General features: G+C 40.5%; 1 protein-coding gene across 1 annotated transcript in view; it reads right to left on the reverse strand.

Annotated features, from left to right (window-relative positions):
• The window catches only part of CUL5 (cullin 5), a 92,103-nt gene that overhangs the window by 8,340 nt on the left and 60,570 nt on the right, over positions 1-23,193 (reverse strand). The window contains 6 exon segments of the mRNA XM_039222833.1: positions 1,063-1,194; positions 2,041-2,173; positions 11,774-11,838; positions 15,153-15,260; positions 15,510-15,640; positions 17,214-17,307. Coding sequence (XP_039078764.1) covers positions 1,063-1,194; positions 2,041-2,173; positions 11,774-11,838; positions 15,153-15,260; positions 15,510-15,640; positions 17,214-17,307 — 663 coding nt within the window.

Consider the following 23,193-nt stretch of genomic DNA (forward strand, 5'->3'; position numbering starts at 1 on the left):
TTTTACATTACAGTACACTGTATGTATGTGTTATGTGTATGTATGTAAAATGCATACTCATTTTACAAATTTTTTTCCTATATATTTAATTTTTTACATTTGTTTTTCTGAGAGAGAGACAGAATGTGAGTGGGGGAGGAGCAGAGAGGGAGGGAGACACAGAATCTGAAGCAGGCTCAGGCTATGAGCTGTCAGCACAGAGTGTGATGTGGGGCTCGAACTCATGAACCAAGAGATCATGACCTGAGCCGAAGTCAGATGCTTAACTGACTGAGCCATCCAGGTGCCCCCTTTTCCTATATATTTATAACAGAGATAGTTTCTAACGTTTTGACAGGAATTTCTCAGTCACAAAATAATAATTTTTCCCACTGATTGTTAACATTAAGATCATTTTGCACAGTGTCAGTTTGCAGTGTAATTGTTACTATCCTTTAAGTATCATGCAAAGCAGGGCAATCTGTAAATGTGCATTTTGAAATACATATTTAAATGAAAGACATATATATAAGATACATAACTACATACACTATATATAATCTTGCTATATATTAATAAAATCATATGATAAATCATTAGCACCATATATAAAGTAAAAGACATATTCATTAAAGTGAACTGACAGGAACAGCCTTAAAATATTTTGATATGAGAATTTAGCCATGATTAAATTAGCACTGATTACCCTAAATAAACCATCATCTTTTACGTATTGGCTCTTTTGCCTATACAAAAGCCTTTATTTACGAACATCCCTACAGTTAAGCATTTACTATTGAAAACACCTTAACAATGCAATGATCCGTCCTATAACCCATTTAATGAGGTCAGTTCAAATGAAAGCGGAACTAGAAAACAGCAAAACATCAAAAGCAAAGCAAGAGCAAAGGTGTTTCACTACAAGATTTTATTAAGAAAAACACTTTATTAGGTATCTATTTTATATCACTGATGCCATGCTCTTATAAAATGTCCCCTACTTCTTCAACACTAACAGTACTTAAGCACACATAAGAACCATGTGCTATGTTAAGAAAAACAAATATTAAAAAATTTACTTACTCTTAGCCACTCTACCATATTCTCTTCAATTTCACTATCAGCAGAGATGTCTAATATAAGACGTCGCGTCAAATGAGCTTTGTGATATCTCATAAAAACGTCTTTATTTTGTACGTACTTAAGTACCAACAGCTGTACAGAAAACAGAGTTACTTTCAATTCATGTGCACTCTTTGCCACCTCTCTCACTGAGACCTTTCCATATCCCCCAAAGTCAAAGTCTAGAAATTTCCATGAGCATATACAGAGAGAGAACTACTAAACTGCCCATGTCTGAAAAATAACCAGTCCTGATACACGACTTTACTATTTAAATAATTAGCAAATTTGAGACTGTAAGCAAATAACCTTTTAGTTCCTATAAACATCAATTTTCCAGACTGTATATGCTGTGTAATAAAACCTTACATGAAAATTAAGGGTTCTCCCCCGATTTTCTCTTCTGTAAAGCCTTTTCACTTTTTCTGAAGCTAATCTTCTATGCCTTTTTTACTATATTCTCTATCTTTACTTCTTGTTTTTCTTCCTCTTTGTATTCCTGGATGCACAGCGTATTACACTGACAGCCAGGACACAAACAACGAACTCTGCCCTACACTCACTCGTGCCGAACCGCCTATTCTGGGCTCTCACGAAAAGAAACAAGTGAAAAATTCCCAGTCTCTCCACTGCTGTTCCAAACACCATCAGCCCCGTTTCCCCCTTCTGTGCCCTTTTATAGGAGCTAGCACTGAATTCCTTCAAAAGAATCAAGACGGGGGAAGAATTAAATGTTTTCCTTTCTAGCAGCTACCGAATAAAAATTTCCAGGAAGGAAAACAACTGCCCTATAGAGATCGTACACTGTAAAATTTCACATTAGCTCCTCACAAACATTTTTAAAAATGTGATGCTACCACAGAAAGTCTTACAAGCAAAACACAAATTCAAAGTAAGATAATGAAAATTTCCGAAATAAAAAAAAAAAAAGATATGTACCACTTCTTTAAGCTTTGCTTCAATCTCTTCAGAGGTTAGTTTTTTGCTTAATGGTGTTTTTCTTAACAACATGTCACAGTAATTGGCAAGCAGCTCAGGGCATTTTGATTCAGGCTGAGTTTTTAATCCCACCCTGAAAAACAAATTAAAAGCAATTGATGAAAAGTGACTGATATCTGCAAATATATTTTTTTCAATGTTTATTTATTTGGGAGAGAGAGAGAGAGAACAAGAGCAGGGGAGGGGCAGAGAGGGAGAGAGAGAATCCCAAGCAGGCTCCACACTGTCAGTGCAGAGACCGACATGGGGCTCAAACCCATGAACTATGAGATCATGTCCTGAGCTGAGATCAACAGTCAGATGTCCGACCGACTGAGCCACCCAGGCGCCCCTGCAGGTATTTTTTCTAGAGCTGACTTTTCACAAACAAGTTTCATATGTTGTATAAACCCAGTGATCAAGGCTGAGAGTGGGAAGACCAAGAGAGCGAGGCGGCATCAGGAGAGGAGGCCCTCCCTCTCAGGTTCCCAGAAGGCAGTGCGGGGCCCTGCGAGGGAGACCCCCACGCTGTACCCGGTGACGGCCTGCCCCTCTACTGGCAGCCTCGTCAGGGAGCTGTGGAAACTTTTCTTCAGGTACTTACTTGCTAAGAACTTCTGAAAAACTGCAAATCCATGCATAGTTTTAAGTTAACATTTAAAACTTTTAATTATTAATATGTCAAGAAAAAACTGTCACTTCACTCTGAAAAATACCCAAGGTAACCTAAATTCCAGTTATGTGATATCTACCACCATCCATTTTTAAAAACTGTAAACAAAATTTTCTTAAACAATGAAGAACATGTATCTCTATTTACTTTGCCAACAGAACTTAAAAGCTGTACTGTATTTTTATGCTTGAAAGTTCTTTATCTGACTTCTCTAGACTATCTATGTAAATAAATTTAAATTCAACATTTCAAAATTTCTGTATCTGAAACTCACGTGTTATTTTCCCAGGACTGAGTTAACCAAATTATTTCAAGTGCACAACTTGTCAAAACAACAAACGTATAAGACACAGGCAGTACTTTACTATATGTGTCAACTCTTACGGAGGGAGAGGAAGCTTTTTCCTCCAACTTATGAATCCAGAAATTACTTTTATTTCTACTTTATGTATATATACATATATACATATATATACATATACATATTTCTACTTTATATATATATATATGTGTGTGTCTGCCCCGAAAAATCATACTCACATAAGTGAGTACATGAGATGGGAAGTTTTTCTGATGTAACTCAACTTGTTGAGAACCTTCTGAGTTACTGGCTTAAAAAATACATACAGAACTAACACAAAAGGTTGCTTTTAATAATGCACCAAATTAGCCGTCAATTGTGTGGAAAGCAAAGAACTGGAAACCATAAGACTTGCTAAAGGGTCTGACACCTAGTTATGAGAAAGTCATTTTTGGGGACTCCTGGGTGGCTCTCGGTTGGTGACCCGTCCTACTCTTGATCTCAGCTCAGGTCATGATCTCGTAGTTCATGAGTTCGAGCCCCACATAGGACTCTGAGCTGACAGCACAGAGCCTGCTTGGAATTCTCTCTCCGCCTCTCTCTGCCCCGACCCCAGTTGTGCTCCTTCTCTCTTGCAAAATAAATAAACTTAAGAAAAAAAGAAAAAGGAATTCATTTTCTGTACATCAATCCCAATATTTCGAAATATTCCTTTCTTATACAACTTGGAGTCTTCTTTAAAATGCTTATTTATTTACTTGTTTATTTACTTACTTATTTTGAGAGAGAGAGAGAGAGGGAGAGAGAATACACAAAGCAGGCTCCATTCCATGCTGAGCATGGAGTCTGATGTGGGGCTCGACCCCACAAACTGTGAGATTATGACCTGAGCCGAAATCAAGAGTCGATCGCCGAACGCACTAGGCCACCCAGATGCCCTGGAGGCTTTCCATGTTTCAAGGCAACACGCCATAGTGAGAATAAGGAGAGGTGTGCCTTTCTTTGCAGAGTAGGGAAGACTAATTATGGGGAGAAGTGGAAAGGGCAGAGTTTAAAGATACTGCCACCAGACGGTTCCAGTTTAGAGCAGAGCAGATGTGGAGGCGGAGGACCAAGAATGGATTTCCTTGAAGGTTTCCACACCGGCACTCTCTCAGGTGTTTCTGCATGCCGGCGTAGACCTGACGCCAGTCTAAAGACGGCTAACTCACTCCCTCTCCCTCTATTCCTTCACGTACTCGCACTGCCAGTGCCCAGCTCTTGCACAAACTACTGCCCAATTCGTAGCGGGCCATCTCCCTTCCTCCAATTCACCCTGCGGGGAGGACAGGGTCAGTCCTTTATCGGTGTCTCTTTGAAGGCAGAGTGTCACTTCCTCTCCTGTGGCTGTTTTAGGGCTTCTTTGTTTATTTTCAGTTTTTCAGCTCTTTCACTATGATGTACCTAAGAATGATTTAATTTGTATTTATCTTGCTTGGGATTCAAAAAGAGGCCTGATTCTAAGAGTTGGCATCTGTCAACAATTCTGGAAATTTATGGCCAATAGCTCTTCAAACATTGCTTATGTCCCCTTTTCTGCTCTAATTCCAATTACATATTGCCATAGACATTTTAACTTTCCTCAGTAACAATTTCCACCTACTTGTTCATTAATGTGTATTGTTTGTTCCCTGTCACTTATTACCTATTTAAGCTTGTTATTACGAAGATGTAATTCACATACCATGCAGTTCATCCATGTAAAGTATGTAATTCAATGTTTTTAAATATATTGACAAACTTATGCAACCATCACAATAAAATTTCAAAACACGTGCATCACCCCCAAAAGAAGCCCCACACTCATTAGCCCAATGCCATTCTCCAGCGATCCCTCCCTCCTGGCCGCTGGTTACAAGTAACCTACATGTTATCTTTACGGATTTCCTTTTTCTGAACATCCCAAATAAAGGGAATCATACCATATGTGGTTTTTTGTGACTGACCTTTTAAAATTAGGATAATGTACAATAAACTATTTGTAAAAAAAAAATAAATAAATAAATAAAAATAAAAAAATAAAAACATCAAAAAAAATAAAATAAAATTAGGATAATGTTTTTAACATTCGTCCATATCATAGCACATACTGCTATTTCATTCCTTTTACAAAATATTTGCCTTTTCACTGTGGTACAAAACATTTACTGTTTTAACCACTTTTAAGTTTACAATCAGTGGCAGTAAGTACATTCACAATGTTCTGCAAATTTCGTCAGTTTCCGTGTCCAAAACTTGTTCACTGCCCTACACAGAAACCAAACCTTATATCCATTAGACAACAACCTCCCAGCTCCCTCCCCTCCCCCCAAGTCCCTGCTGAAGTTTACTCTACTTTATTAATGGACCTGCCTATTCCAGAACACCTCACAGAAGGGGAATCATACAAAATCTGTCCTTTTGTGTGTGGCTTATCCCACTTAGCGTTTCTCAGGGCCTTACTCAAGTTGTGTCAGATTCTCATTCCAGTCTCTGGCTCAGGAACAATCCATTGCACGGCTGTACCATACTTTGCTTACCCATTCATCAGACAGTGGGCATCTGGGGTGTCCTTTTGTGGAAGGCTCTAATTAAGAATAATGCTGCTACAAACATTTGTGTACAAATTAAAAAAAATTTTTTTTAAAGGTTTGTTTCGTTTTGGAGAGAGAAAGAGAGCAGAGGAGGGGCAGAGAGAGAGGGGGAAACACAGAATCCGAAGCAGGCTCCAGGCTCTGAGCTGTCAGTACAGAGCCAGACATGGGGCTTGAACTCATGAACTGCAAGATCATGACCTAAGCCAAAGTCAGATGCTTAACTGACTGAGCCACCCAGGCGCCCCTTGCGTATAAATTTTTGAGTGGAGTATGTTTTCGTTTCTCTTGGGCATATACCCAGGAGTGGAAGTGTTGGGTTATATGGTAACTCTATATTTAACTTCTAGAGGAACTATCAAACTCTTTCCAAAGTAGCTGCATATATGTATCATATGATTTAATCTCTCCACATCCTCACCAACCCTTAATGTCTTTTCAATTTTAGCCATCCTAGTGGGTGTGAGTGGTACATCACTGTGATTAAGCTATTAATCTTAATTATCTGGGGGCACCTGGGTGGCTCAGTCGGTTAAGTGTCTGACTTCGGCTCAGGTCATGATCTTGCAGTTTGTGAGTTCGAGCCCCATGTCAGGCTCTGTGCTGACAGCTCAGAGCCTGGAGGCTGCTTCAGACTCCATGTCTCCCTCTCTCTCTGCCCCTCCTCTGATTGCACTCTAGCTAGCTCTCTCAAAAAAATAAACACTTAAAAAAATGTAAAGTTCTCATCTGCTAATTCCAATATGGGATCACCTGACAGTCCGCTTCTAAAATGATTTTTCTCTTGTTGATCCTAAGTTTTTCTGCCTTCACAAGCCTGGTAATGTCAAATTGAATACTGGGCACTCCATATAAAAGAATCACAGAGTCACCAGATGATGTTATCTTCCATTAAGAGTGGGTTCATGCTGGGGTGCGTGGGAGGCTCAGTCAGTTGAGTATCCAACTTTGGCTCAGGTCATGATCTCACGGTGTGTTCGAGCTCTGCTTCAGGCCCGCTGCTGTCAGCGTGGAGCCTGCTTTGGATCCCCGGTCTCTTTCTCACTGATCCTTCCCCTGTTAATGCTCTCTCAAAAATAATACTTAAAAAATTAAAGATTAAAAAAATTTTTAAAAAGAGTGGGTTCACACTTTGTTCTGCTATGGAGGAGACTAATCACTTTAACCCAATGAGGAACTGAGTTGGTTCAAGGCTGGGTTGCAGTTTTGGTAAGAAACAGTCTACTTTGGTTAGTCACTGAATCTAAGGAATGTCCCTCCCAAGTCCAAACAGATGAGAAGTGTGTGGACACAAGGAGTGGCCAGGAACGGAGTATGAGAGATCAAGTAAGCAAGGAGGGTGTCCATGCAGGGGGAGGGCACAGTGGGAGGCGTTAAGGTTCTAGCAGGATGAGGAAGTCATCCTTGTAGGGGGCAGCCCAGCGAGAGCCTCATTAGGATGAGGACTACATCCACATGGAAACAGGCCTGGCACCGTGGCTGTAAATGAGGATGTGCATCTCAAAGTTTGTCTACTGAGAAGGCCTAGCAGCAGTGAGACCCCAAAAGCAACAAACACAACTAGCACCCATCCTGTCCACTAAATATTACTGGCTACTGAAAGAAATTAGGGTTCTGTGGGAAAACGCTGATTCTGAGGCTAGAAAGGGGAAAGTTACAAACTGAGCATAGAAATGATCATGTGCCAAAAAGAAAGAAGAGTTTACTATCAAAAGAAACTAGAAACCAGCTCCCACTAGTGAAATCTAGGATAATGTGAAAGCCAAAATAAAGAGTGATAGTAAATTATAATATTCCTATTATAAATAGAAAACCATGAGTCCATATGCATATGATAAATCGATGCCATCAATCGCAAATGTGATGGGCAATGGGATCCTGATGTAGTTTTAAAGTACCTATTACAAAACAATTACAGATAAAAGCATTAACTTTGTAATGGAGAAATCTGCCAAACACCAACTTCATCAAGTGATCAAACTAAACAAGATCAGGACTGGATTAAATCAAAATCATGTACCTTCAGCTAAGATACAATGAGAAAGAACAAAGTTTCACCTCTGCCGAAGACGCAAACCTGCATCTACTCATGAGGATAAAGAAGATTAGCTCAGACTAAAGGACACTCTTCTTTTTTTTTTTTTTTAAAGTTTATTTATTTTGAAAGAGTGAGTGAGTGTGCGCGCATGAGCAGCAGAGGAGCAGAGAGTGAGGGACAGAGAGAATCCCAAGCAGGCTCCGTACTGTCAGCACAAGAGCCCGACTTGGGGCTTGAACTCACAAACTGTGATACCATGACTTGGGCCAATACCAAGAGTTGGAAGCTTAACTGACTGAGCCAACCAGGCACCCACAAACTAAGGACATTTTACAAAATAACTAGCCTAATCTTTAAAAGTTTCAAGGACAAGAAAATCAAAGACAGACATGGTTCCAGACCAAACAAAATCAAAGGAATATAACTAAATGCAACATATGATTCTGTAATGGATCCTTTTGCTATAAAAAAATTAGAGAGTCAATCATTGAATTTTAAAGAGATCTGAAGAACAGATCTCTTAGTATACATCAAAATCAATTTCCTGATTTCGATAGGTGTATTATTATAATATTTGTAGAAAATATACACTAGTGGACCTGGAATAATGAACATAGTCTCAAATGATTCTAGAAAAATGTTTTCACGTGTTTCCAAAGAGAAAAGAATAAAGAATACTACTTACAACTTTATGTACATCAGCCTGACAACTCAGAATGAATTAAGTTCCTTGAAAACCACAACTGATCAAAATGAAAACTAGGTTACCTAAAAAAACCTAAACAGGCTGAACTTGTGATCAACATCTGCCCATAAGGGAAACCCCAGGTCCAGTTGGTTTTACTTGTGAATTCTATCGAACATGTAAGGAGGAAGTAATACCAATTGCCCTAATTCTTTTAGAACAAAAAAAGGAGAAAATAACTCTCAATCCTTCTTTTGAAGCCAGCATAATCCTCACACAGAAAATGGTAAAGATGTCACAAAAATGAAGACTGCACAGGGCACAAAGACGAAAAAAGGAAGAGATAAATCCCTAATGAATATAGATGAAAAAAATTTTTTGACCAACATTAGCAAACTGAATCTAAGAATATATAAAAAGATCAATACACATCACAACAAAGTAGAGTTTATCCTAGAAACTGAACCTTGGTTAAATGATGTTTTTAAAATTAGCAACGTATTGACCACATCAGAAGAATACAGAAGAAAAACCTTAATCATTTTAACACAGAAAAAAGTATTTAATAAGACTTAACACCCATTTATTTATTATCAAAACTTTTAGCAAGCTAGGAATAAAAAGCAATCTAATTAAGGGCATCTATGGAAAACCCTCAGCTAATTTTGTACTTAGTGATGAAATATTAACAGCTTTTTTCTTGAGCTTGCCGAAAAGGACAGGGAAGCCCACTTCAACTACATCTATCAAAAAATGTACTTATGATCCTAACCAGGGTATCATGGCAAGAAAAATAAGCGGTATAAAGCTCAGAAAGGAAGAAGTAAACCGTGTATTCACAGATTACATGATCATTTACACAGAAAAACCTTGAGAAATCTGCAAAAACAGCTGTGAGAATAGCTTTCACAAGGTAACAATAGAAGATCAACTGACAAAAACCAACTGTTTACCTATAGATAAATTACACTACCTGACTTGAAGACTTAGTACAGAACTATATTATGACTATGTAGTAATGGCCTAAGAATACCAAAACAAATTAAGAGAATAGAATAGAGAGCCCAGAAATACATACATATTTTGTTTTAAAGTTTATTTATTTTTGGTGAGGGGGGTGGAACAGAGTGAGAGTGAGAAGGGTCAGGGAAAGAGGGAGAGAGAGAATCCACAATGTCAGCGCAGAGCCCGAAGTGGGACTCAATCTCACAAATTATGAGATCATGACCTGAGCTGAAACCAAGAGTCAGACGCTTAACCGAACGAGCCACCCAGGCAGCCCAGCATATATATATACATACATACATATATATATATACACACACATACATACATATATATACATACATACATACATATATATACACATACATATATACACATACATATATATATATATACACACATACACATATATATACACACACATACATATATATATATATTTTTTAATATTTTTATTTATTTCTAGGGGAGAGAGAGAGAGAGACAGCATGAGCAGGGGAGGGTCAGAGAGAGAGGGAGATACAGACTCTGAAACAGGCTCCAGGCTCTGAGCTGGCAGTCAGCACAGAGCCCGACGCGGGGCTCGAACCCACGAATCGCGAGATCATGACCTAAGCGAAAATCGGACGTTTAACCGACTAAGCCACCCAGGCGCCCCTATATTTTTGAGTTATTTGATTTTGACAAAAGGCCCCAAAGCAATGCAGGGGGAGGGAACATAATTACATCAAACAGAGACAGAACCACTTGTTACCCATATGGGGGGGAAAAATCATGAGATTTAACCCCCAACTTACACCATACATAATCCTTAATTTAAGACGGATCCTAGAACTAAAAGTGAAAGCTAAAATTATAAAGCTTCCAGAAGAAACAAAAAAGATTATCTTCATGTCTCAGGGGTAGAGGTAGACAAAGGTTTTCTAGGCAAAACATAAAAAGCAAAAAACCATAAAGAGCATCTACCTCTCAAATGATCTATATACAGAACATTTAAGAACTCTTATAGCTCACTAATAAAAAGGAACAATGCAATGAGGAAAAAAAAAAACAAAAAAAGCTGAATACATTATTTATAAAGGAGAATATAAGGCGGCCAGGGGCGCCTGGGTGGCTTGGCCGGTTAGGCGTATGACTGGCTCAGGTCATGATGTCACGGTTCATGAGATCGAGCCCCACATCAGGCTCTGTGCTGAAGCGTGTGTGGATACTCTGTCTCCCTCTCTCTCTACCCCTCCCCTGTGCTCGTGCTCTCTCACTCTCTCAAAAATAAACATTAATTTTTTTTAAATATAAGAAGGCAAAACAATACATGAAAATGTGCTCGGCAGCAAGAGTCACAAGGAAATGGAACTGAAGCCGTAAGAGACCATCACTACAAACTCTAGACCGACCGGAGAGAAAGCGGCAAGTCTAACTGCTGCTGAGGACAAGGAGTCGCACTCCCGTACCTGACCGGTGGGAGGGGAAGCCCCGCGCACACGCACACGTGGGAAGCTGACCGCGGCCCCAGGCCAGCACGGGCGTGTCTACACCACTACACTGCACTGCAAGAGGCCTTACACAAGCGAGTACGTATTGCACGATTCCATGTGTATAAGGTCCCCCGGGAGGCAAAACTACTCTAGGCTGAACTGACCAGGACGGCAGCCCCGGGACGGGAGGAGGGCGGGAGGGGCCCGCAGGGGGCAGGGAGTGGGCGCGGGCAGGGTGTTCTCACGGAGGACACCGTAACCGGGGCGCGGGCGTCCGTCAGGTCTGGAACTAGACACCGACGGTTTCTGCATCTGTCGGCATGTGGATTGTACCTAAAAACACACACCGATCCCATATTCAACTAGTGACTGTCGGCTGAAGTGTCCAGGGAGTGGAAGTTCCTCGTGCCTCAGGTCTCTTCCGAAATCCATTTTAAAAAGCTGACTGCTGCTATATAGAGATACGTATCTGACAAAGCCAATAGGTGGCACAAATTTAAAAATTTTCACTATAAATTGTGTGGAGCAGGGATGAATGAGGAAGACCTTTACGTATCCATGAAGACATTCTGAAGATGTAGTGTTCGTGTGTTTTACATATTTCACAATGTATAAAGAAAACAGGATAAATGCCCTCGTAAATTTCGTCAATGCAGTAGAACATTTTTCTATTAAAAAAAATAAAAACATTTTTTGGTCACAAAAGGAGATGATTTAATACGAAATTAAAATTCAAGACAGTTTTTCCCCCCAAAACTTGAAACAGTTTTTAATATTCAAAGGCAACAAAAATCATTAAAGTAAAAACAAAAACAAAAATCAAACCTAACAGTTCGCATACCGCGTAACGTATAATACACTCCAAAAAAATGTAAGAATTTTAAACATGATTTTTAAAAACTTACCCTTTCTGCTTCAAAGGTAATTCAAGTTTAAATATGGTAGCATCATTAACAACTGCTTTATATGCCTGCAAAGAATTTAAAATGAAATGAGCATTATTTTTAGTTTTATTTAGCATTATTTTTAGCTGGATATTTTATTTATGTATTTATTTAAAATGTTTATTTATTTTTTAGAGAGAGAGACAGAGCATGAGTCCGGGAGGCGAGGAGAGAGACGGAGACACAGAAGCTGAAGCAGGCTCGAGGCTCTGAGCCGTCAGCACAGAACCTGACGTGGGGCTCAAACCCACGAACCATGAAATCATGACCTGAGACGAACTTGGAGCCTTAACCAACTGAGCCACCAGGTGCGCCCCTCTTTCTAACATACAGCTAGATCTTTTAATGGTGTGCCTGGCCTGACAAAATCTTTCAAGTCAATGGCTTCAGCACGCCATTCCTCATGCTATGATCACCATTCTCAAGTAGAGTCTCAGTGCTTGAGACCACCTTCCCTGGTCACCAGACCGCCTTCCCTGGTCAGCACACTCTCAGAACACATTTCCTACCGTCTCCTTTCTCTTCAGCCTCCGATATTCCCCCTCTCCCAGGGAGACTTCCAGCTGACGAGGCTTCCTAGTCTCCTAATAAAACTGAAGTGATGAGAATTCCCTCCCATTTCTGCTCTATCATCAGCTTCCCCCCGTCCACCGTTTCTACAGCTACATATACAAACATTGTTATTTAAATCTTGAAAATTCTCTCTGGCCTTTGTTCACCTTCAGCTACTGCCTCGTTTGTCTCCAACCCATGGTCCCCAATTTCCCCACTGGGAAGACCTTCCACGACCAGGCTCTCACAGCACTGCTCCACTAGCCGTTCCTGCCAAGTCACCTGCCGCCCCCCTGCTGCCCAAGACGATGGCCGAGGCCCATCTCGTCTGACCTCCCAGCAGCAGTTCAAAACAGCAGATCACAGCCTCCCCCGGAAAGTGCTTCTACTACCTGTCATCTATCCAGCGTGCTCTCCTGGTCATTACCCCCTCACCTCAGGAAAGCTGCTTCTTCATCCTTCTTGTAACTGAACTGAGTGCCCCAGGCCGGTGCCTGGATCTCTCTCTCACCTATTATCGTCACTCATTACACGGGTGATCACAGCCAGCGTCCGTACTTTAAATACTATCCAGACGCTAAAGCTCCCGATTTATCTTCCCAAGTCTATTCTCTCCCTCACACGCCCCCAATGATGCTGCCACATGGATGTTTAACAAACCTTTCAAAGGCAACTTGTCCAAAACTGAGCTCCTAATCTCCCTACGACCCTCCGCCCCCGAAACCTGCCTCTCCCGTCATCTTCCCCATCTGAGCAAGCATACGCTTCTCACCGATCAGAACAAAATCTGACCGTCATCCTTGCCTGGTCCCCTTCTATTACACTCTGCATCTGATTCATTACCAAATCTTGTGCAGTCGTCATCAGTCTCCAGCCAACCGGGCCTAGCTCCACCCGCTATCGCTCGGGGCCGCGCCTCCATCCTCACTTCACAGGATCACCTAGTAAGTTCCTAACGGATCTCCTTGCTTCGTCCCTTGCCCCTCTTCGGCCTTGTCTTTTTTCAGCAACCAAGGGACGCTTTTTCTTTTTAATTTTTAAAAGTTTGTTTGTTTATTTATTTTTGAGAGAGAGAGGTAGAGGGAGAGGGAGAGAGAATCCTAAGCAGGCTCTATGCCATTAGCACAGATTCCAATGTGGGGCTCAAACCCACAAACCATGAGATCATGACCCGAGCTGAAACCAAGAGTCAGACACTTAACCTAGGTAGCCTCCCAGGTGGCCTGACCAAGGGATCCTTTTAAAACATAATTCAAATGGGGCGCCTGGCTGGCTCCTTTGGTTGAGCATCCGACTTCCGGCTCAGGTCATGACTTCACTGCTCGTGAGTTCAAGTCCCGTACTGGGTGCTGTGCTGACAGCTTGGGGCCTGGAGCCTGCTTCAGATTCTTTCTCTGTCTCTCTGCCCATCTCTTGCTCTCTCTCTCTCTCTCAAATATAAAAAACATAAAATAAAATATAAGTTATATTCATCTGTTCAGAACCTTTCAGGGACTTTCTATCCAACTCAGAATAAAACCAAACTTCTTCCCACGGCTCAGAGTCTTGTGTGATCTGGCCTCCATTATCTCTTTGACTTTATTTCCTACTGCTCTCCCCTCACTCGGTCCACTCAGGCCACAATGACCTTTTTCTCTCCTGTTCCTGGAACAGGACAGGGATGTTCCTGACTTACAGCATTTGTATCCGCTGTCCCCTCTGGCTGAACACACTTCCCTCATATAACCACATGACTTCATGTCTTAATCACCTTCAATCCTGATTCAAATGTCCCCTCAATGAAGCCTCTGCAAGCCACTCACTCAACATTTCAAACCGACTCACTACCTCCATCCTCTGTTAACACCTTTCCTTGTTTCTCTCTCTATCTACCTACCCACCTACAAACAGAGGGGAACAAAACAAAACAAAACACCCTAAACCCTACTGAAGGAAGTTGATTGCCTTTTTAGAGCCACAAGAACAACAACAAAAAAATCTAACTTGGGAAATAATGAAAGGTAGTTCAAAGCAAAAACACTGACGGTAATTTCTAGTGATAGGTTTATGGCATTTTAAAAGATAAAACCCTAAGGATAATTCTGTGTTTCACTATTATCCCATGCTAGCAAGGACAAAAGGAAGGGTAAGGGAAGCAGGTTAAGTGACATAATACCCAGGAGTCCTGTGAAAATGGCAGAGGACAGAGGGCTCAACTGTGCTTGGGACAGGATGTCGGGGGAGGCAGGCTACCAAGGACACTCCAGAAGGAATGTGCTGTGAGGTGGGTCTTGAAAGATGGAAGGAGGGAAGAACAGGAATTCAATAATCAGTAAGACCAAAAACCAGGAAAATACTCTTGGAAAAATGAAAAAGCAATTTTCTACTAAACTCTAGTTGAGAAGCATACTCAATGCTTATAAAAACATGTACCCAGCCAAATATAATAAAAAGGGTTGCCCTCCACTGATAAAAGAAATCAGAGTTGCTAGGTCTTTTGTTTGTAATTTAGTAGCATAACAGTGTGAGGTTGTTTTTTTTTTTTTTAAAGTAAATTATGACAGGGACACCTGGGTGGCTCGTTGGTTAAGTGTTTGCTTCTTTATTTCAGCTCAGGTCATGATCTCTTGGTTGTGAGATCGATCCCGGTGTTGGGCTCCGTGCTGGGCTTGGAAACTGCTTAAGATTCTCTCTCTCCCTCCCTCTCCCTCTACCCCTCCCCTGCACACGTGTTCGCTCTTTCTTTCAAAAAAAATTTTTAAAATTTAAAAATACAATGACAGTAGTGTTAATATACAGGAATATATACCTTATCCCTTGCAGTAAGAAATCGTGGATCATCTTGAAAAGCTTCTTTGACGAGTTTACTAAATCTATTAAATAATGTAAGTAACTGCTCAACGTATTTCTCAGAGTCCTAAAAATAAAATGTTTCATACTCAGTTGAGGTTTTTAAAAAGAAAACAATACAAAAAAATAACATAAACATAATTTTAATAAAACACTGTAGCGATAAAACTTGGGAATTCTCTGAAAACAATTTTTCTCAATATTAAAAGACGTTCCAATATTACTATTCTGCCATCAATTACTATTTTAAATACCTGATCTTACGTTTAGAAAACAACCCTGACACACAGTCACCACTGCCACGGAGGAAACTCACAGTGGTGATAGTCTCAGCAGCTGCCACCATGTCTGCCAGGCCCGCGCTGATGATGTGCTCCTCCAAGTCCTTCAGCATCGGCTCGATCCCGCTGGGGACCTTGTCCATCAGTGAAAACATTAAATGTAATTCTGAAAGGACAGGGCACACTCATGAAATCATCTCACCCATCAAAATACAGTTTTTCTTTGCTCTGTATCATGGGTCTTGAATGCCTATGACAGGAAGAGTTGGAGAAATATTACCTGGAAACTGAGAACCTTAATGGTACTCTGTAGGTACAGTCAGGTTAGGAGTTGTTATCATAAGTCCTGTAACTTCCTGATCTTCCTTCTCTGTCTGACAAAAATTATTTTTAAAAGAAACTCTAATTCAAAGTGATCACACAGCACAAAACCTAACTCCTCTTACAAGGTGAGTCACTGGACCCTCAATTCCATGGAACATTTTTTATTCTAAGAAGCACAAAAGTTTATGCAGAAGACTAGTCTACTTCATAAAGCAGACACAGTATTAAATACAGAGCACCACATCATTAAGTGGCAAAGAAAAATCACAGCATCAGACTATTCAGAGCAATGATTATAAAAGAAAAAAGTGTATTAGGGATAATATAAAAATTTTCAGTTTATGAAAGCACTGTTTCTTGTTACACCATTTAATTGACCTTTGCAAAATCTTGCCGCACAAAACTGTTTCCCACTAAATCAGTCCTTCTGAGGGGAGCCCAATATGGATCAGAAAGAACTCTACTTAGTTTGGTATACAAAGATTCAAATATTTCATATATGCCAATGAACTTTTTACTATAAAACTAATAACAAGCATATGAACCTAGGTGACCTTAAATACATCTTTAAAGGCAACTGGAGACTTTTATACACAATGAAATCTGAGGAGCAATACATCAAAGTGTTAAAAGTTGTTACCTCCATGTGGTAGAAATATAGATAATTTTTTACCATATTCCTTTTGGTTGTAATGTAAGTTCAATCTCCCAAAATATACCTTTAGTAAGAAACATGTAAATAATAAAAAAGAACAACTTGCAGAAATCTTAAATTGTAACATATTTTCGGGGAGAGGGATGAAGTCCATTAACATAAAGTGTTCTATTACTTTCTAAAAATATTTGTCACAAAGTTCCACGCAAAGGTCAAATACCGAATTCTTTCCTATCCCATATGTTTACTATTTTAAATTAGTCTTTAGAAGTGGAGTCACACAATTTGAGGACAAAATGAAATCCACTCCCATTCCCTGCACATAAGTATTGATACTAAAGGGGTAATGTTTAAAATGTAAATGTGTAACCTTTATAGTACTCACGTTAAAAACCTTACCATTTTCTTTAAGCAGTTTACTGTAACAAATATATCTATATATAAAAGAATGATCTAACAGCAACTTATTAAAAGTGATTTGCTTCAAAGATACTTTTTTTTTTTCAATATTTTTATTTATTTCTCGGAGAGAGAGACAGCGTGAGCAGGGGAGGGTCATAGAGAGAGGGAGATACAGACTCTGAAATAGCTCCAGGCTCTGAGCTGGCAGTCAGCACAGAGCCCGACGCGGGGCTCGAACCCACGAACCTCGAGATCATGACCTAAGCGAAAGTCGGACGCTTAACCGACTAAGCCACCCAGGCGTCCCCAAAGATACTTCTTAAAAGATTATGAGAACTTTATGTGATGTTTTACCTACTTTCAGTTTCATTTCGCTTGATCATGCCTTGGCACTCGGCTAAGATGGTCTCTTTAAAAGATGTCACCAGGGCATTGACACAGCATTCCATGAGCTGAAAAAAAGCAAAAATTGGTCAAGGCTTATCATAAGCACAAATCCACTCCACTCCACTTTTTAGCTCCATAAAACCATACTGTTCAACACCACCACCAAAAACTGAATATACTGAAAGCAGACTTTACTTACCTTTACCACAGGAACGTTGAAGGTGGGTACCCTATGCTTGTTTTACCAAAGTATATTTACACCTAAGAAAAAGGCTATAGAACTTATGTTCTCTTTGTGAATTTTAATAAAAGCCCCCAAGAAGGGGAGGGAAAAAAACTGGAAAATATACAAAACAAAATGAAAATAATAAACTGATGAATTCTTATCTGGAGAGAACGTGTGTTAAAATTAGATTCTAAAAGTCTGAATACATTCATTCAACAAACCACCGCTAGATGCCTAGTGTGTGCAGGCACCAAAGTGGTTCAAAGACAAAGAAGACTAAGGTATATCCCCTGCTTTGAAGGAGGTCACCATCTACTTGAGGGTAGGTAAGAATGCAAACATAAACTAATTGACACAACCAAGTTACTTGGCGCCACAAACACACATGCCCAACTAACAAAACCAAGCAGAGGAACCATGTACTTCTTTCTGGGGTAGTTAAAAAAGTCTCATCTACAAGATGAAATCTAAATTGAATCTTGAAAAATAATTACAAGTCCAAAATGGATTGAGTATTTTAGGAACAAGAAGCTGGATATGGTAGGGAACGAGACAGTGGAAGAGAAAACTAGAAAGGTAGCTGGAGGCAGATTATGAAGGGAAATTTATGGTTTGGGCTTTTATTCTACAGGTAGTGCAGGGAACAAAGAGTCAAAGGTTTTAAACAGAGGAGAAACACAATGAACTTCTGACCCCGCAAGAGTAGACTGGTCAGCGAGGCTGTTGTAATATCCCAAGGAACACGGCCAGGGTCCAGTGTTCCAGGCGGTCTTCACATGACCCACTGCTCCCCGCCACTGCTCCCTTATGTCACAGAATTACTTATTCTTCTTGCAGGCCTCAATTAAAACACAGTTGTGAGCACTAGAGCAAGGTACCCTACGGCTGATTGGTGCGTACCATCTGAAATGAAGATCATCCGTCTGTACTGAGGAAGGGAGTTATGCTTAAAAGCTCTTTGTTAAAAATTCTCCTTGGAACTGACATATGTTCATAATTACTGACGCTAAATTTAGGTAATGGGGATTCATTATACTATTCTACTTTATAAATCTTAAAAAATTTCCAGAATAAAAGCTTTCTTCAGGTCCCTTTTTGAGAATTCTGCTAACAAATTTAAAATCCATGTATGCCAATTTCCTAAGGAAAATAATACACACAAAAGGTGGTCGGGAAACTTCTGCCTGGCCCAGGCAGGAAGGTCTGCCCCCAACCTGAGTAATCTCATTCTCTCCCAGCTCTGTGACAGGCACAGCAGACCACAGCCACACTCTGCAGCGAAGCGGACTGAGAGTAGGTAAATCTAACTACTATATAATGGAGAAGAGAGAGAAAGTGCAATCTAAATAAGTTCCAAGCCTCTGTCACTTCATCTCCATTTTCATTTTGCTTTTTTAAAAGTGTATTTATTTTGAGACACAGAGAGTGAGTACATATGAGTGGGGGAGGGGCAGAGAGAGGAGAACATTGACAGCAGAGCCCAATGTGGGGCTTGATCTCACGAACTTGATGTAAACTGAGCAGAACCTGGTAACTAGACAAAACGAGTTAGGGAAATAAAAGTCTGTTAGAGTGGTTTCTAGTTTGAGAGGTTTAATTATTACAGTAAAGGCTATCTTTCCATGAGCACCCACTCTGTACCAAGCATTGCACTAAATGCTTCACATACATTACCTTATTTAACCCACATGACACATATTTAACACATAAGCAAACAAGCTTACAGGAGCTGAGTAACTTGGAAATGTTGCACAGTCATTCATGAGGTCTTGTAATACGAGGCGTTATGTGATTCCACAAACTGTAACTTTTGTTTCTACATGAACAGATCAAGTATAGGCTTAATAATGGCTACATGCAGAGAACTAAGTGCTTTAAGGAACAAAGTATAGAACATGGTTTGTATCTTCAATAATCTTTCAACCCAGCTAAGAATAGGTAAGTGTATACCTGAAAATTCATGTGTAATTCACATATAAGAGGTACATTAAAAGAAGTTCAACTCATTAACAACAGCTTTCCCTTATTGCAAAGGGGAAAACGTAACAAGACTGTCAGTTCCTTGAGGCAGAGATAATATTCTTCCTCTTTCTTTTTTATTTATTTTTTAAATTTAGTTAGCATATAGTTAGTTAGCATATAGTGCAACAATAACTTCAGAAGTAGACTGCTTAATGCCCCTTATCCACTTAGCCCATCGCCCCTCTCACAGTCTCTCCAGTAACCCTGTTTGTTATGAGTTTTGTCTCTTATGTTTTGTCTCCCTCCCTGTTTTTATATTCTTTTTGCTTCCCTTCCCTTATGTTCATCTGTTTTGTATCTTAAAGTCTTCACATGAGTAAAGTCATAGGATATCTGTCTTTCTCTAATTTCGCTTAGCATAATACCCTCCAGTTCCATCCATGTAGCTGCAAATGGCAAGATTTCATTCTTTTTGATCGCCAAGTAAGACTCCATTGTATATATACACATCTTCTTGATCCATTCATCCACTGATGGATGTGTGGGCTCTTTCCATACTTTGGCTGTTGTTGATAGCGCTGCTATAAACACTGGGGTGCACGTGCTCCTTCAAAACAGCACACCTGTATCCCTTGGATAAATACCTAGTAGTGCCAATTGCTGGGTCATAGGGTAATTCTATTTTTAATTTTTTGAGGAACTTCCATACTATTTTCCAGATTGGCTGTACCAGTTTTCATTCCTCTTTCATCTTTCTTTCCCTTCACTTACCAAAATATTACATACAGAGTCAACCCTACACATATTACTTGTTATCTGAAAAAGCCACCTTGAATGGGAAGGAGAGTGAGAAGTCAGCTCTCTCACCTTGTACTTCCCTTCTGTCTCCTTTTGCCAGGTTTTGTGGAGAACACAACTTTTTGTCATATGCCATCACCTCCTGTGTTTTGCCTGAGATGAACACAAGTTCTAAATCCAGAGTGATCTCTCCCCAGAGGGCTGCAAGGTGCGACACCTTCACTATCAATGTGCTTCATGTTTTACCTTCCTCTACAGCAACTCTGCAAAGATGGCGCCTGCCTACCACACAGCAGGCGCTCAGTACCTGCCAGCGCGATGGAGGTGGGACAGGTCGGCCAAGTGAGGTGGAGTCTTCCTTCAGTGGTATGCAATTTGCACCACTGGTTCTACTTCACTGAAATTTTGTACAAAGCAACAAGAATGGCTCTTTTGTTAATTATGTAAGTCTATACAAGTAGTAATTTGTTTCAGCCCAACTACAAAATAGGAGATGAACTGAAAATTACCCTCGGTTTCTCCACATTAAGATTTTACCTGATCATTATGGTCTTTAACCATAAGGAGATCTATAACATACTCAAGAATTAACTTATTCTATGTGTGGAAGGTTATTCTCAAAATTAATTTCCCTTGGCCTTTCTGGCTTGGTTAAAATTTCTTTATTTTACCATTATGACTAGTACTTGTTTCATTTATCAACTATTTACACAACTACACGGGACAGTGAAGAGTCAGACTGACCCTGAGTTTTCTGCAATCGCCCTTAATACACTAAAATAGTGAAAGTTAACAGATACTTTAATGTTAGTAATTTATGACTTTGTGGCCTGGTTGCTAATTTTTAAAATCAATGCTCTGTATCTGTTCTTATCTGTCTTCAAATCAGCAACTTTCCCCGCACTTGAGCCCTAGCAGTAAAAACTACCGTGCCAGACACAGTGTTTTAAGTGCCTTAGACAACACAGTGGGTATTATCCCATTTCACAGTTAAGAGAACACAGATTACAAAGGCTGAAAAACTTGCCAGAGGACACAGCTGGTAAATCCTCACGTGCTGCAGTACGTACCCCTGACTGCTATTGACACCCCACAGCCCCCGCCGCTGAAGCCTCTCTGCTGGCTTTACAAACGTGCTGCTGCCTGCGGGACCCAGGACCACCCGGCGAAGACGGAGCTGACGAGAGGCCTGCATGCCTCGGGGTGAGGAGCTGGCAGCTGTCCCACCAGCATGGGAAGTGCCACACTCAGCTGCCAAGGTCCTGGCCGGGCCGGCATCCTGGGTGTCTGTGGAATGTTCTCTGGAGAAGGCAGAACCTCCGTGACACATACCTCACACACACACACGCTGCCACTGAGGCATGCTTGCACACGTGTGCAACAACACACACAATGCAAGGGATCCACGCTGGGGCCCCCAACTCAAGCTGGGTTAATTAAAACCCTGAAGCCAGCCCCTTATCTTTTTTCAACATGACCTGGAAGGCCGGGCTGGCGGCTCTCACGGTTCCCATTTCAACACCGCCACCAAACACCACCAGCTGCAGAAGGCAACAGAGCAGAACAATATGTATCTAGAAAGTTCTTGCAAACCTCCAAGTCCATAAATCCAGATATCCTTCATTTTAGTTTTATCCCTGTACTTTCCACTGGATTTTACATGAATTGACACATTGGCTTTTGTCTGAGATGGTCTTGCTCCTTGCAAACACGAGCGCTAACTACGCATGTGTATGTGCAATACATGCATTCAAAATTATGCAGCAATCTTTATGTCTCTTCTTTATACACCCCCAAAGAACCCTTAGGAACTCAAGATCTAGAAATGGACTTCATTAGAAGCCTAGCTTCACCATTTCCTAGCTGTCGGAGGCCAACCTCCTACAGTCTCTGAGTTTCATTTTATTCACTTATAAAAGAGAAACAGTAACGGCTCCTCCCTACTAGTTTTTCGTTCTAAATACACCCTGAATCCCTCCACTTACATACCCGTCTCTACTGCCCATCAACACCTCTCACCTAGATACGGTTTGTGAGCCAAATATCCCCATGGCAACCCGAATGCCCTTTCATACACATGAAAATGAGAGAACATCAGTTCTCTGCTTAACCCCCAGAAAGGCCTCCTACTTCACCAAACTCCTGCTCCCTCTCCTCCGTCTGTATCACCTGCCCCACATGCGCCCCACTGCAGCCACGATAACCTTCCTCTGCTCCTCACACCTGCTTCAGGGCCTTCCCACTGGCTCTTCCCTCCACCTGGAAAGCTTTGTCCCACACCTTCCCAGAGCTAGACCCGTCATTTGGGTTTTAGCTCCAATAAGACTCCTTGAAAAAGACCTTCCTTGACCACATTCCATAAAGCAAAAGCCAAAGCAGGAGTATTACCGGCACCAATTCACTCTCTACAGCATTATTCTACTTTATAAAGACTCACTTATACCAGGACGCTTTAAGGTCTTGGCACATCCTTTACTGAGAATATACATAAATGGCTGCTTGGACAAGCATAAAGGTTTGAAAGACAAACAAGAGCTGAGATAGGGCTGCACAAAAGGAAGAAGTAAAACTACCACTATTTACAGATGACAGCACATTAATACCAAAAACCAAGAACACACTTCCAAAAAACTGTCAAAACTAATAAGCGAATTCAGTGAAGCTGCAGAATATAAAATCAAAATACAAAATTCTGTTATGTTGCTTTACACTAATATCACAGAGAGAAATTAAGAAAACAATCCCATTTAAAATGCATCAAAAAGAATAAAACACCCAGGAATAAATTTAACCAAGGAGGTGAGAGAACTGTACACCCAAAACTGTAAGACAATGATGAAACAAAATGAAAAACACACAAATAAATGGCAAGATATTCAATGCTCATAGACTGGAAGAATAGTGTTAACAGGCCTATACTACTCAAAATGATATACAGAATCAATGCAATCCCAATCAAAAGTCT

The sequence above is a fragment of the Hyaena hyaena genome, unplaced genomic scaffold (assembly GCF_003009895.1).
Source record: "Hyaena hyaena isolate Hyena2069 unplaced genomic scaffold, ASM300989v1 scaffold_1190, whole genome shotgun sequence".
Classification (NCBI taxonomy): Eukaryota; Metazoa; Chordata; class Mammalia; order Carnivora; family Hyaenidae; genus Hyaena; species Hyaena hyaena.